At 44.6% G+C, this 16,552-nt stretch overlaps 1 protein-coding gene across 2 annotated transcripts; it reads left to right on the top strand.

Annotated features, from left to right (window-relative positions):
- The first annotated feature begins 823 nt into the window (after positions 1-823).
- Positions 824-16,006, top strand: prag1 (PEAK1 related, kinase-activating pseudokinase 1). Of its 2 annotated transcripts, XM_089020631.1 has the most exons (7): positions 824-1,065; positions 4,803-5,152; positions 5,234-6,912; positions 11,216-11,346; positions 12,267-13,033; positions 13,657-14,340; positions 14,601-16,006. In XM_089020631.1, the coding sequence occupies exons 2-7, from the start codon at positions 4,880-4,882 to the stop codon at positions 15,015-15,017; spliced, it is 3,951 nt and encodes a 1,316-aa protein (XP_088876757.1). In that variant the 5' UTR covers positions 824-1,065; positions 4,803-4,879; the 3' UTR covers positions 15,018-16,006. The 2 variants fall into 2 exon arrangements, with proteins under 2 accessions (XP_088876757.1, XP_088876758.1); XM_089020632.1 differs by lacking the exon at positions 824-1,065 and having other exon boundaries at positions 5,015-5,152; positions 5,394-6,912.
- The last annotated feature ends 546 nt before the right edge of the window (positions 16,007-16,552 follow it).

Here is a 16,552-nt window from a genome sequence, read left to right as displayed (position 1 = left end):
ATATGCACATATAAAAAAATGCTTGTAAAAAGCTATCTGTCCACATGACGCAACACCGTTCCGAGCTGATGTATCGCTGTGTTTTTATTCAATTGTTATGCAGAGCAGCAGGCTAGGAGATGAGAGACAAAAAAAAAATCTTCACACTTCAGAGATATTTCATGATCCTGGCTTGCCTCCAGCATGCCGTGTTCACTTCATTCTCGTAAGTGTTGTAAAAGATGAGCGGCTACTCGTGATTTATTGAAAGGCTGCGTGCCATGTGACAGCTGCAAAGACTGTTCGCTCTATTTTCAAGTACAGGTACTTTTGTAGACTATGTAATCGAGCTCAGGATATTCAAAGCAAGACAGTCCAAGGGAGGCCCAAGACTGATAAGATATATATATATATATATATATATATATAATACCTGTCCATGTTAAGCGCTTTGTTGCAGCTTCATCTGTTTTTAAAGTGCTATATAAATCATGTATTGTATGTATTGTATTGTATACATCCAGCTAATTGCCACATCAAAACACATACGTTTCTTTTTTTAACTGCTTGTTATATTTGTTATATTGTTCATTTAAAGGCATCCACATGGGAACTATTACAGCCTTAGCAAGGAAACAACGGGAGCACATGCAAGTGCTTGTGTCACCAAATAAACACGGATAAAAGTGTAGATGAAAAGAAAAACGTCCTCCTTGGCGGAGGTAATAAAAAAGCCACTCGTGGTCAGACAGGACGGCTGCTGTGGGCTCCTCCCACCTCGCCCCCCCTCCCCCCCTTGTCACCCTCCCCTTCAAGCTTCGTGCAGCACCTCTGCACAGCGCACACTCACATTCATTCACAGTCATTGAACCAAACAGCGGCAACGTGCACGTCTGAAACCACACGAACAAGCAAAACAGCCCAGCGCCTTAAGAACCTGTCGCCTTCGGGATCAGTCAAAGACAGAAGACGGATAACGTAGTGTTGCAGGACCGGGACTCCGGGATAGACGACTTTTATTTCCTGGTCGAGTTTTATTTTGGGGTTGATTTCTTGTTGCTAGGCAAAAACAGAAAGTCCGAGCAGGTAGGCTTCCGGTCATCTCTTTTTAATATAGCTAATAATTTGTAAATAAACACTAAATGTACCTTGTTTATATTCACTCTAAGTGGATTAATCGTAAACGTGTAAACATGTTCAAAGCCCCACACGTGTGGTGTTGTTTTGTTGTTTGTTTAATGGTTGAAGTTGTACTCGCGTCGTTAAAACTTGTTTATGACGTAACAAAGGTATTTTGCTCACTTTTTGAAAAAAAAGAAAACGTTCATTCGACTTAAGGACGAGCTCCATTCAAACGGAATTGTGTTGCACTTTAAAGCAGGGGTGGGCTCATCCGTCAAAAATGCCTGAATAGGGTTTGTTCTAGTGTAAGACAGGTATGGTGAACACATTAGGCATTAATAACACACTCAATTGATTAAAAAAAATTACAATAAGCATTTTCTCAACTAACCATTTTAATAAGCACTCAAAACAATACAAATTGATGTGTTTTCAGTTTAAACCCATTGTTTAACATGAAGCTGAAATACATAATGCTATTGAGCGATTTTATCTTTACTAATAATTGTACTGTTATATTTCTTTTAAATTGTGAAAAACAATTACATGCAGATGACATGAACAAACCTGTCCGCTCAGACTTGCAAAATGACTGGAAAAGCTGAAATTACCCTGCCAGGCCACAAGTTAGCGATGTCACATTGTCAAGTATCTATTGTTTGTGGTATTTGTTTTGCCACAGAGGCATAAGAATCACTACAACATTGCTTTGTTGTGGCAAACGTTTTGGGTCTTGATAGCTATATTTGTTTAAATATGGTCATGAATGAGACGGCTATGGTATACGTAAATTTCACATTTCAAATACCGCACATTGGTCCCTCTACGTCATGTCATGCTATTTTAGGATTGATAATATATGTTGTGAAGTATCAACTGTTATAGTAATGTTTGTTTATTTTTTTGCCATTTTGGCTTTGATGCCATATCAACTTTCTGGCAGGCAAACTTGCCAGTTGCTGACGTCGTAACACATTTTTGGGGGTGACGTTGCTGTGCGACTGAACTTGTACTTTTTTTTTCATAAGAGGAAGTGAGAAATATTGGACCTTGAGCTTGAGAAGGTGTGGGGAATGTCGACAGTGGGCTCTGAATGTCGTCAAACAAACTTCCCTGAACATGTCAGCCCACGTTGGAATGACCCAAATAAGGATGTGGCAGGAGTTTTGGTTTGGAGAGAAAAGGGCAGATGTGGCAAAAATGTGTTCTCAGACATTTGTCTTTGATTGCCTGCTGAGAGAGTAAACAGACTGACCTATGAGCCTAATGCACCACAACAGTGCCGCAAAACTCATCCAGAATGGTACTCAGAAAAGGTTGAAAAGGGTCACCAAGGTTCAACAATTGTAATTTGCGTTAGCAACAAATTGTGCACTTTTAGTTATTCAGAAAATTTGGAGAATGTCAAAAAAAGGAATACAGGTGAACAAAAATGTACAGGTGTATATCTACACACATCAAAAGTGTTTCTTTTCCCTCTGAGCCCTCCACATAATTTTATTAATAAACCTAATAACAACTGACTAACAAAACCTTTCACAGAACATTTGACATAAATGAATAACAATACGTCAGAACACATAAAATGAAACAATGACAGTACCAAAAGTATACATCCACTTTCCCGTGAATCCAAATTGTATTATTTAGTTGTTGTTGTATTATTACTGTTGTCGTAATTTTGGTGACGCTATCATCGTTAGGTGGTCACTTAAAGATAAAGGCAAAATATGTTCTTGTCATGTTTGACATTGTTGTCATGTAAACTTATCGCTAAACCAAACTAAACGTTTACAGCGGAAAAGCAAAAGACAGTGAAACCACATCAAAACCACAACCAAAGAAATGCCAAAACCAAATGTGAAGGCCAAGCCTTCGGTTTGGACCGGACACGAAGCCTTCGGTTTGGACCGGATTGGACTAGGTTAATAGGCGAGGCTGTCGTTCGTCATAAACACCAAACTAAACAAACATCGAGCGAACTTCAAGTGAATCAGGTGGAGGAAAGGTCTAATATAGACATGAATTCCATATATATTGGATATATTGGATAGGCATATCCAATCCAATCCAATTCATTATTTTGTACAAAACCAGCGGGAAGTCTCCTACTTCCCAATCCAAGAAATTGTGCTTCTTTCTCTGGAGACTTCAGAGATCCTTCTTGCATTCTAGAACAGGTTTACGAGTGTTTTTGAGAGCTGTTCTAATAAGGCTTGTGTGCCATTGCAGCGCCTTGTTGAGAGGTAATTAGAGCAGGGTGAAGAAAAATAAAGAGATGCCAGGCAACAAATGATCCTTGTGAAGTAGTGTTGATCCTGTCGCTGTCGCTCCTGTTCAACTGAAGGAAGGGGGGGTGGCAGCCTTTGTTTGTGCAGGGACGCTCACACATGTGCTCTGACTCTTGAGTGTGTTTAGAAGAGGAGGAGGATTTTTTTTTTCCAGGGTGTGAGATTCACCCTGGTGAGACTCGCGCCTTTTTGACATTCCTTACATTCCGACCTCCGGGATGTTTGAGGCTTGTCCGTCTTCTTGCAGCATGTCGGGAGCTGCCAATGACCCGGGACGGCTTTTATGTCACCAGGATTCAAAACAAGCGTCTCTATTTCGCTTGCTCCAATAATTTCTATTTATTGAGTTATTTTTGTTGCAACAGACAGCCTGTGGCCTCTAATTTTGAACACCATGGGAACAAGAAATGCCCGCACTTCTTATATTACATCCGCAGATGACATTTATATCCTAATGGATGCCTGCGATCAGGCCCCCATGTTGCTGTTTTTACATTGGAAGTTCGACCGTAGCCAAGGGAAGCCGAGATGATGGATCATTTTAATCTCCAATAGCAGATTCCAGCTACAGTAGCACTGGGCACCAAATTGTACACTGCTCATAAATAATCTCCTCCTGCATTTGCAGATGTTTTATTATTATTTTTTTTTATGAGAACGAATTGGCTTGAGTTGTCTTGCATCCGCACCAAATTGAATGATTTCCCTTTTCCCGTTGTCCCAGCTCGCCACTTGTAGCAAAACATTGGTAACCAAGACAACCAAACAGGAAACACACGATATGATTTCTGATTTATTGTACATTTACATTTTTTACTTTTTTTAGCCAAAAGGGGACATACGCCAGTGTCTTCTTGTGCCGGTCCCAAGCCCGGATAAATGCAGAGGGTTGTGTCAGGAAGGGCATCCAACGTAAAAGCTTGGCCAAAACAAACATGCGAATCAAACATCTGAAGACGGAGGACACTGATTCGCTGTGGCGATCCCTTGAAGGGAAAAGCCAAAAGGAAAAGAAGACGACTTTAATACATCATCATTTAACCCCAAACCATTGCTGAATTATATTATTGTCATTAGATTCGTTGGTTGATAACAAATATAAATGCTATACTGGAATATTTCAAATTTAATGTATTTAATTTGCTACAACAAAAAATCAGTTAAAAGCACACAAATCTACTCATACATTTGAAAAGATTACACTTCAATACATTTCTAAGACTGAAAAACTGACGATGATGTGACATCATACTTATATGTGACCATCGTAAAGCAAAATTAGCACCTTGTTGCTTCGCTGCAAAAATAGCTGTTGCTCTAAGATGTAGGACACATGTTGAGCAAACTATACCAGCTTATTTCAAACTAATGCCTTTTCCCCATCCTCCTGATCCACCACAACCTTGGCAGCCATGAGAGCACATCCCATCCGTGCCGCAAGGCCCAGCCGCCACTTCTGACCTTCCGCTGATCAAGCAAAGCCGAAGATGTCAGTGTGCAGCGAGTTTGCAGAACACGTGTGGAAACCCGGCTCCTGCAAGAACTGCTTCCACCAGCTCAGCGCGCACAAGACCGCAGGCCGTCCGGCAGGCGCCGCGCTCGCCGCTGCCTCTCCTTGTGTGAAGGGCGGAGGCGATGACGACGACGAAGCAGTGACGGCACCTTCACCCTACAGCAAACCCACCATTGCCGTCAAGCCCACCATGATGAGCTTGGACACAGGCGACTCTGTGGCTGATGTCAACATGAACATAGAGCAGGTGACTTTCTTGAATTGGTTGTCTGTCAAACTGAATGTTTGTGTTCTTGACCATTTTTGTGTGTGTCTGTGTGTGTGACAGAAGAATACAAAGAGCCCAGTGAAGGGTTTTGGCCTGAAAAAGATTCTGGATCTATCTTCCCTTTATATTGATAGTAATAACAGTAATAAAAGCCTTCAAGATTCAACTCTTAAAAGTCCGGAGACCAATACAGACTTTTCCTTTTCTTCCATGTCCAAAGACTCCATGATCATTAGCAACATGTTGGTCACACAAGATGAAGGTAAACGTCCCTACAATGTCAATGAAGACACCTGTTGGCAGCAGAAAAGTAGTGCCTCTCCCACTTTAAACCCTTGTAAGCCCAGTAGTGTGATGAAGAGAGCAACTTTTTTTCATCAGAATTCAGTGGAGAAACCTTTTTCTGTGGATGTTGGCCCGGCCAGTCCTGCCAAATCACATAGTAATGGCGTCAGCTATAGCAGCACTCCTGTGGTAACCGCTAAGCCATCCAGCACTTCTGGTAGATCCTTGACCTCAGCTTTATCTCTGGACACTCTAAATCCCAGTCAGCCATCCCTTCGCTCTTCGCCTGTCCTGTCCAAACAAAACAGCCCATTAGACTCCTCCTCTTCCTCCATCGGTAGCAGCACAGATTCACTGCCAGCAACTGAGGGTTCAGTTGGGAGTCCTCAAAGCCCACAAGTGACTGGTAACTCGTTGCTTAGTTCCCCCAATGGTCCAGGGTCAGAGCCCATCTATGCAGAGAGCACAAAGAAAAAGCGCAGGCCGCAGGTTGTCGGGGTGCAAAGCCATTTGGCTTCCCCAGACGAGACCAAGAACTCTGAACTCTCAGGAGAAGGCCAGCAGACAACCATCACTGTGATGGCGGCTCACACTGAGGACAACAACAGGATGTTTTTCCTGAGCAGCCCCGATTCAGCTATCAGCACACAGTGCCACTTTAGCCCCACGGCACACAAGAACCCCAGCAGCACCGCCTTCCGTTGGCCCAGCCCCAGCCGCAGTGCCCCCTCCTTGGTTGCAGAGCCAAGCCTCATTCCCTTGCTTCACCCCAGACCACAATCTAGCCCTCCGATTCCACCAAAAAGGACCACCCGGTCCCCCAAACTGGGTACCTCCAGCCTCTCACCATCCATCTCTTCGCCCGTTCCCCTTCCAGACCTTTCCAGACTGAGCACATCGAGCCTCTCTCCAGCCTTATCATCTCCCGTTCCCCTCCCAGAGCTCTCCACGCTTTTCCTAGTCTCTGCCAAAGAGGGGCACTTCAAGAGCCAGCCGGAAAACCACAGCCCGGCAGCATCCGAGCGCTGGCAGAAGCACCACCACCAAAGCTCCACCTGGAACTGTCGTATTGACGAGGAAGTGGAGGAGGAGGAGGGAGAGCGGAAAGAGACTGAAAAGAAGACGCTGACGACTAATCCCCAGACAACATCTCGTGTGACAAGCCCGGTCAATGGTGCTGCTGTTAGGAAGGAGTCCAGAGTCTGCAACAAGGCCTTGAGCAGCCCCCCTCCGATGACAGAGCCAGGCACGGTTCCCCCTCCCCTGCCCAACAATGGTGTCTGTCAGGGGGACAGTGAGGGTGCTGTCACAGTGGAGAAGGCCAAGCAGAGCAGGATCATGCCGGCAAAGCAGCACGAGAGCTCAACGGAGGTTCTGGCAGCAAGGAGGCAAGGATCACCCAGCCATGAGGCCAATAAAGCACCGCCACCGCCACCACCCAAGAAGCAGCACAGGTAAGAATGAACACTGTTGGTCAACGCGATCTGTTTGATTGCACAAATGATACATAAGGAGTGTGCTTGCTTTCAAAAATATGGATGAGGGTTCTCGGTTTCACAATCACAAATGATACATGAGGAGTGTGCTTGCTTTCAAAAATATGGATGAGGGTTCTCGGTTTCTTTTGTTGTTTCTTTTGTTGACTTGACTGGTTAAATGCTGCAGTTCAGAGTCGACTGAAATCAGGGAATCAATCTTCCTGCATTGACCCACAGAAGGTAGCTAATTCTATGCGTGTTATTCCACGATTCAAGGTCTCTCATCTAGATCTTGATGTTGCCGAGTTTCCAGGAACAGACAAAATTGGGTGACCAAGTCCAGTCATTGGGAGAGAATCAATCTTGGTTCGAAATTGGATATCCCTTCAATGAATGACATCCTACTCTCCTTGAAACTTGCAGTGAGACAAATGGAGTCCAACGTAAACCATCCTATTCGTCACGCAAATTGACATTCCTGGCATTCGCTGTTTCCACCTTTGACGGTCCATGCGCATTAACGGCCAAGTACACACGGTTATCGCTCTGTTTTCTTTGCACGCTTACATCATTTCGCATTTGTGGCTGGCACTGTAAATAAATTTTGCTCACTTATAGAATGTGCGAAAGTGTTGGTGCCACACTCAGTGCAGCGTCATTTCGTCTTCATTCAGGGAGTTAGAGCACCCCTCCCCAATACACCCTTTGTTTCATTCATGCTTGTCATGTGACTTTTTTAAGTTTGTAATGGAAGACACTTTTAAATGCTGACCTTTGTTAGGACTGCAGGTCGATAGAAAGAGGAGGCAATGCTAAACAGCTGTATGAAGCTTTAGCAATGGACGAGAGTAGCAGTTCAAATTTGTATCGCTTTCACTCGCAACCAACATGGTTCCAAATGACCTTGAATTACATTGCTATGGCCTCTTCACTAAAGCAAGGAAAAGGTGAGTTTTTGGCACATCACATTATGAACGGAACACATGTATTTTGTTTTTCTACTTCTTTCATTTCTTTCATAATTTTGTTGCTCTGAATTGTAAATTTCTCCACTGCGAGACTAATAAAGGTAAATTCAATCCAATCCAAAAACAAAACAGCAATATCGTTTCTACCCATGAATATTATACTGCATCGTTTCTGTGACAAGCGTTTCTTTTAACTGTAAAACAACACATAAAATGACAAAGGGTGTTCCAAACCAGGGACGCTGGCCATGTCATCAACCCTCTGTTGGTTATTCTGTGGGGAATTTTGGGGTCGTTACCCAACCAGTTTGATGAGTTTGTATGTGCCCTGTGACGCATGAGGATGCGTTGAATCATTTAAGAGCCACAGATGGTTCAATACGTGAGGCTTTGATAAGATTAGGCTATAAAAGAAAATGCACTTTTCCTATTTGTCATTTCTAGCTTGGCTTTTGTCGTTGTTTTGTGCTGAAAGTCGTCTGTGGTGAGAGAGTTCGGGGGGGGGGGGGGGTATTTGCGCTGTGTCTGAGGGGGTCTTTCAGATCTGAGGGGATCTTTCAGATCAGAAAGGGCTTCTCGCGCAAGTCAGCTGGAGATAGCCAAAAGGAGGGGCCTCTGCTGAACAGATTGTTGCCCGGGGCAACGCCCAAACTGTCCCGCTCCGGTAGTGACAGTGTCCCATCAATAGAAGTAGAATTAATAGATCAGGCATTTGTCACTCGCCATGTGAGTGCTCACTATACAGGAGCGCTTAATTTGGGAGCTTCAAATCCAGCTCTGACCCGGGCGGTGTCGGGCTTAGGTTACATCTTAGGCGGGGTCTTTAGAAAACTATCCGGGTGATCCTGAGAACCTTGTTGTTTATTTTGAGTGGGCGGAGCCTGCAGGCTTGGACTTTTCAGAATGAGGTAGGAAGCTTTGCTTGAATTGCGGTTGAAGGCTTCACCAGTTCGGGCGTGAGCAACGTCTGCATGCTTCACCGAAATCCAGCATAAGAGATGGAAAAAACATGGTCGGGGACATTTTTATAAATCTGTTGATCGGACTTCCCAAAAGCTTATCCAATTAAGAATATGGATAGATGACAGCAAAACGGCAGCTCCATTTGAACATGGAAATTTTCACCACACCACGGTTGAGCCACTAACTTAAATTTAAGATCCCTTGACTTATTGTTTGGCTTTTTTGAAAGCTACTCTAAAAGCAAAAACAGTGGAACCTCAACAGTCGAAGCCTCCTAAATTTGGATTATCATTCGTAACCAACCTTTCTGTTGTGTTGCAACATGGACTGATTATCTTTTATCAAAGCCTCCTACATGTGTATCAAGCTGTTGCGTCACAGTCTGAGTCAGCCTGAAAATTATCCCAAGCCTCACCTTGCTCCCAATCCCATAAAATGTGTCATATTAAATATCAGGCCCTAGCAACGTCTCTCTCTCTCACACACACACACACACACACACACACACACACACACACACACACACACACACACACACACACACACACACACACACACACACACACACACACACACACACACACACGCACACGCACACGCACACGCACACAAACACAAACACATACCCACCTCTTTCTTTAGAAATACTTTAGTGTTGTAGCCCAGTCTCAAGTAGTAACTGTCTTCCCGCAGTTCATATCTTGACACTGTTCCACAGTGCAATTTAGCAATATGTCATTTACCGCTGGACGCAAGTGCGCACTGTCGAAGCGGGTCAGTGCGGTCACACATTTGCAAATGACGAGCTTGTGTGGCGTCTGTTTATGGCAAAGGAAACGTTGGGATGTGTGAAAAGGAAATGTGCAATTAGGATGGTGATCCAAATGCCGTTTGGGCTAAAAGGGGGCATCCCAAAAATAAGTGGGACAAACATCCTGCCTAATTGTGCGATTTGGTGTGGTGACAACGGCATGCTTTTTTTGATTGTCAGATTTTGAAATGTTATCTTTTGGGTTTCTTTTAATGTTTTTATCAACATTAGCTTGTGACCTTTCTCAAATCTCTGTATGCTTCCTTGAAATTTGAATTGATGTGTTGTTTTGCGTTACACAGAGTATATTTGTCATGACAAAAAATAACAAAACACAATGGTTCCTCGCGGATGTATTGTGGTTGCCAAAATCAAAACTTCTGTATCATATATCTGCATATCTTTAAACATTTCTTTCTCTTATCGATATTTGTAAGTAGAGAAAAATGTGTCAAATTATTTGACTTAAAATCATTCACATTGGTCCAGATTGACTTGAAATTATTTATTTGACTTAAAATCATTCACATTGGTCCAGACTTGACTTGAAATTTGGGGTCAATGGGAACAGACTTGTAAAGTTAATATTGGCCTTAATGATCATTTTCACTTTATTAATGATAAATGGGCTGGATTGTGGAGCAGAAGTTAGATATTGATAGTAGCCCCCAATTTTACAGGCAACGGGGCATTTAGAGGCATTTTGGAGTCCCAATACATTAAACTACATTTAATGAAATGAAACATAAAGATGGATCATTAGTCATACCAGAATAAAGACTCAAAATAGGGAATTGAATAACATTTCCTAATATCAAAATATTTTGACCTGACCGAACATGCAGTACTGAGCAGTTAAACAACCCCTCTGATTGCACACTCAAACAAATGTTAATGTTTAATGTTTTATTGAGTGACATTTTGTAGCATTTTGAAGTGAAAACAAAACTACGTTGGAGACATGTGCGGACATGTTTGCCCTCCCACGGGTACCAGGAGGTGTTTGACATTCTTTTCGCAAAGAAAATGTCATGTTTTGGAGACACATTTGTCCGTAGATGTGCACAGGCACGTTTCTGCTCGTCCGTTTGCCGATTTATGGCAAGATTCAAATCTTAGGCCATGAGATGAACGGGAGGCAAGTGAGGAGCAAGTGAGATAGAAGGCAGTGGGCTTTAGCCATTAGTGCCACTGATGAGACAAGTGGGTGGCCGTCACTCACTAATTGGGTGCCTTGATTGGAAAGTCGGCAGGTGCGATGTTTTCAGAAACCGCAGTGAGAAGTCGGACGGTGCCGTTCTCACACGCACATCCATTTTTGTCATTCAGGTGTCTGCGTTTCGGACAGCCCTTTAACTTATTCGTGCATCCTGTAACCTGATAACACGAAAGCTGTTCACTTTCGTAACCACTTACCTTTGATAGGGTTCATAAAGAAAATAATGACCAAAAACCAGACATATGTCTTTTTCACAAAGCAGCGACGATATGCAATGATGAAATGTTTGACCGCTTTCCTTATTTGTCTCTACCACAGAGTGTCCGGCCACTTGAGCGGCAGCAACATGGAACTGAACCGCTCACTGGAGAGTCCCGCCATGTCCTCTCGAGACCTCTGTAGCGCCAGCTTCCCGTCTGCCTCCACTGACAGCTTGACATCTGATGCGGGTGAGTAGCTTTGATCGAATGACGTTTTTGGTTTTTTTTTGCACTCAGAAGGACCAATTACAAGTAGAAGAAGCAGGTACTGGCTGCTCGGTCAGCCGCCCTTTGAAAGTTCCTCTTTGTTGATGACGTCTTTGAAAAGTAGGACACTTGCGGCTCTGCCAAATGGCCGCCATGGCCGAATGCCCGTGGCAGATCGTCTGTTAACCACAAGCCTCTAAGGCCAGTGACCGGTTGAGGGATGTTAGATTCTAGCAACTCTTAGACCTGTAATTATATCGCAGCGAAAAGTAGCTTGCTAGGTTTAGCTGTTTGGCTATACTGTACTGATGCACTTTGTCCGGAGTAAACCTGCAAGCAGACAAGTAGAAGAACTCCCAAGGTTTTATTGCGGCTGTCTGTCATCTTATCACTTCCTCTTTCACTCAATGTTGTGACTGAGACCCGCCACAAGAAACCATGTTTATTACCTCGCCAAAGACCTGAAACCAGGAACAATCAGCATGTCGGTTATGTTTTTGTGGATGGAAAAAGTTTCTTGTGATTGCTGTGACTTCCTGGCTTTCAGTGTTGTTTGAAGAGATAATTATGGAGTCTGATAACGGAGGGAGGGGGCAAAGGGATTGGCTACATCCTCCTCGTAGTTACTGTAGCTGCACCACACAATTATCTCAGTATCTGATCCCTCTGGCTCTAAAAGTCACCACGTAGTCTTGATTCGCCAATGTCTCAAGCATGGATGGAAGACGGAGTTTGGAATTTCAGTATGAGTCCCGCTCTGTGGAAGTTTCCAGTTTTGTTACAGGCAAGAGGTAAGGAAATCGGAACGGAGATTTGGCGGAAGAAAAGCAAAATTTGTTGAAAGTGCACGTCCCAATCTTACAGACATTCGTCTGAAAGCGTAATTTCTCATCTCTCCTCAGGCCCTCGAGATGGATCGCGGTTATCCTGCTCCTCTCCGTTCCTGAGAAGTCCGGCGGCAGCGGCGCCCGGTTCTCCACGCCTGCCCACTTTTAGCATCACAGCCAGCCAGCCGCCTCCACTGCCTGAGAAGAAGACGGTCAACCGCACCGTGTCAGCCCCCGACAGCGCCACTTCCAAAGCCTTTATGCGGGCCTATCCACGCCTGCCGTTCACCGGGTCGGAAAATAACGTGTGCAGACCCAATGACTCGAGCTGCCGGGCCAGTTTACCGTCCAGTCCAGTTGACCCGAGACCTATTTTCTCCTCCAATGAGTCTCTGGAGCGCTGTCACGTGCCACTTGGCCGACCCTCCAGATCACGGACTTTGGACGAGCCTTTTAAGTGTCAAGGTCGTTTAGGTGTCCACTGTCGCAGTAGCATCACCTGCTCCTCCTCCCCCCAGCTCAGCGCCCCCTTTTCAGGTTCCGAAGCAGGTCTGACATCCAACCTTGGCTCCAGTTTACAGCTGCAGACCCTGCTGAGCAACATGGACAGCCGGGAGGGTGTCTACTCCAAGCTTGGCGGCTTGTACGCTGAATCCCTGCGTCGGTTGGCTCTCAAATGCGAGGAGCGCTTCATGGGGTCTCAGAGAAACCGGTTGAGGTTTGAGGAGAGCAACTGGTCATTGTTCAGACTTACGTCCAACAAGCCCAGCTGCAACGCGGGTGACGCCGTCTACTATTCCGCCGCCTGCGCTTCCGATCCCAACAACTCCTACGCCGTGAAGGTGATGCACAAGTACACTGTTTTTTTTTTTGCCTGCAGATTAAAATCGGACATGGGTTTTCTTTGTTTTGGGACTTCAGATGGGTTGGTCCCACAACACGTGTTCAATGTAAACACAACTGGAAAATGGGCGTATATTCGGTCTTTAGTGGCCCTTTGTACAGTATTTGAAGCTATGGGCCGAATGCCTGTAGGCTCTGTCATTCATCTTCCGGGGGAATTTACCATCAGATAATTCTGAAAGACCTCAAATAATAGTCCAAACCCTCTCATGTCTTATTACAGCTTGCTCAGAAGATGTTTTCAGAGTTATGCCAGTCTTTTTAGGCTTTGGCTCGACCAAACACATTGGACCACTCAAAAAAAACACCAATGTATTAATTGGGGAAGGGAGAGGGCGCTTCTTACCATGTCCCACACAAAAAAATCATTCAGGATAATCTTTTAGAGACATCTGTTATTCGGTCCTTGGTCTAAGTTTGAATAAACTCATGGGGCATTGACCCTGAACCCTTGCTAAAAATGCCTTTGTTGTGTGTCGTCTTGGGTTACCTCCCTCAAGGAAAACTCCTCCTATCCACTGCTCCTTTTCCTCACTGCCAACTCATCTTCCTGCCTCACCAGATCTGCAAAAGTCCATCGGCGGAGGCCAAGCAGGGCCACCTGTACGGGCTGTCGGTGCAGCAGAGTATGCCCCCGCATTTCAACCTCCAGCAGGACTGCGGACACTTCCTAGCATGTGTTCCTCAGAGCATGCTGCCCTGTGACGGGGTGTCGCTCGCATCCTCGCCCAAGCCTCCCGGCCAGCAGGCGGAGCGCGAACAGGTGGTGGTCATCGCACCCGAGATCCCCCGGCAGACGGCGGCCGATTTTGCTCACGAGTTTGAGGCGTTCCACAAAAGCCAGCCAGAGGTTTATGAGCGGCGAGTCTGCTTCCTGCTGCTGCAACTGTGCCACGGCCTGGAGCACTTGAAGGAACACGGCGTGACGCACCGCCACTTGTGCCTGGAGAATCTCCTCCTGGTGCCTAACTCTCCAACGCCATCCCCATCACAGGCCCCTCAGCAGAACGAAAAAAGCGGCGCTTTTAGTCAGCGTCATCTCCCTCGCCTGCTAATCAGCAACTTCGCCAAGGCCAAGCGGCGCTCCGCCGAAGACGGCGCATCCACAAGTGCCGATCCTCGCGCCAAGCGGGACCACGCCCGACTGGCGCCAGAGATCGTGTCCGCCGCCCAGTACCGCAAATTTGACGAGTTCCAGACAGGCATCCTGATCTACGAGCTCCTCCATCAACCTAACCCCTTTGAGGTGAGATCTTACTGAACATAACTACATTTTTATTTCGGAATTTGTCTACATTATCCTTATTACATTTTATGCCCCAAATATTGAGGAATCATGGCTAGAACAACATTGTTCTAGCCATGATTTCAACTGTGAAACATTAAAAGACCCAGGGGTCAAAAAACTTTAAAAAAAATGTCTTATTGTTGAGAAAAATAAGGTGTGCAATTCTGATTTGAATCTCAGAATGTAAATAGACTGTATCGATTTTTTCCCTTTTGGAGGTGAGTCCGGCTTTGAAGGAGCAGGACTACGGCTGCGAGGACTTGCCGGCCATCCCGGCTGTGTCCCTATATTCCGCCGGCCTCCAGAGGCTGGCTCGCCTCCTACTCCAACCTGACCCCATCAAGCGAATCCACATCCAGGATGCCAAGCGGGTCCTGCAGAGCCTCCTGTGGGGCCCCCGGAAGGACCTGATGGATCAGCAGTGGGAAAGGCGCGAGCCGGATGGTGCCCGGCACGAGGGCCTCCTCAACTGGCTGGACGTGAAACGGGCGCTGCTCATGATGAAGTTTGCAGAGCGGTCGTTGGAACCTGAGAGCAACGCCGAATTGGAGGACTGGCTGTGCTGCCAGTACTTCTCCTCGGCGCATGCGCTGGCACTTTGTCACACCGCCGAGCTGCTTTACTCGCTCAAGTGATAACTCGATGGTGCTGTGTGGAACTTGACTGATGATGTGACATACTGGCCGAAAGTGGAGTCTATCCTCGGTCCTCGCTTGTGTTGATTAGATTTGTCTTGAAGTGTGGCAAATATCCAGATTGTGTAGTGCTTTTCTACTTCTTCAAAAGGAGACACTCTGAACGCAACTCTCTCGTTAGTGTTACTGACCGTCCATTTGGGAACCTTCATGCTGCCGCTCTTTTTCCAAATTGGAATGACGGGAACTACTGAGGAGTACTATGGCCAAACTAAAAAGAAAAGAAAATGACAATTCCATTCTGAAGTTGAAATCTTATGAGACTGATCTTGGAATTTACGGTGGATGAGTAGGGAGTCCTGCTTCCAGAAGCAAAAATATGAGAGTAATTCACGCCCCTCCCACCCCTACAACAATATTTAACTGCCAACGTATACCACAAAATGGTGACAAAGCACTGCTTTTCTTTAGACGGGGCTATGTCCTGACTAAATGTAGCTTAATTTATATCTTCTTTCCCCCTTAGTATAATGTTTTATTTGTGTAAAATTTTAGAAAATAATGATTTGTGACCTTTTCCTCAAGTACATTTGAAAATTGTTCAATACATTTCTTTACTTGAAAATAGTGTAGTTCCTCAACTGTATCAAGTATAAAAAAATATAACTTTAGGAAACTTGCATAAGACATTGAAAATAAGATAGGTAGTGACCCCCAAAAATCAGAGTTTCTGACCCCACATGGCCACAATCAAAAATTGCATTTTTATATGCATATTTCTTAAACATCATTCACTGCCAGACCCAGTGCAAACATGTGTCCACTCCAGTGCCAGGGTTTCTGTCATTTTCACTCTAATTGCGTTTGAGTTGAATTGAGTTTGAGGACTGCATAAACATTCAATGCATAGTAAAAAAAACCTTATCCTCTCTTCCTTCAGCAGAAAAAGTTAATTCCTAAGTTATATGGGTCTGGAGTTATCAGAGCTTGAAATGAGGGCGGCTGTACAAAATACAATACATATACAGTATATTGATTTATATAACATCAGCTAAAGCTGTAACAAAGCGCTAACATGGTGAACCCTCTCGTGGTAGGGGAAAAACATTGCCAGAGTTCTGACTAGTGCTTTATCGGCACCCCACACAAGAAAAACTGAACAAATTCCAGAATGACGCTCTACGTCACACTTTTCCATTCCCGAATTAATTCAGGAATGGCAGTGAATGACTTAAATAACATTTTTTTAAAATACCAATTTGTCTCTAAATGTACTTTTTTTCTTAAATTCACTGTCTCAAAAATGGTTACTTCTCTAACAATGTTATGTAAAACGCGTTATCGTTCTTCCTCAAATATTGGCCTTTATTGTCTCCTCTTGTCTTAATTTTTTAAAATCAATTTAAGAATTATTTTTACCCTGACAATATACTATTTTTGGGATGACTTTACGACTGTTTTTGTCGTATATTGGTATTCTTCAAATTATGAAACTTTTTAAGCCAGCAAAAATAAAATTACATTTGATTCATAAA

This window comes from Hippocampus bargibanti, linkage group LG18 (genome assembly GCF_051943395.1).
Source record: "Hippocampus bargibanti isolate YZ-2025 linkage group LG18, ASM5194339v1, whole genome shotgun sequence".
NCBI classification, from domain to species: domain Eukaryota; kingdom Metazoa; phylum Chordata; class Actinopteri; order Syngnathiformes; family Syngnathidae; genus Hippocampus; species Hippocampus bargibanti.
The sequence above is the reverse complement of the archived record's forward strand: the minus strand, read 5'-3'. Positions and strand labels throughout refer to the sequence as shown.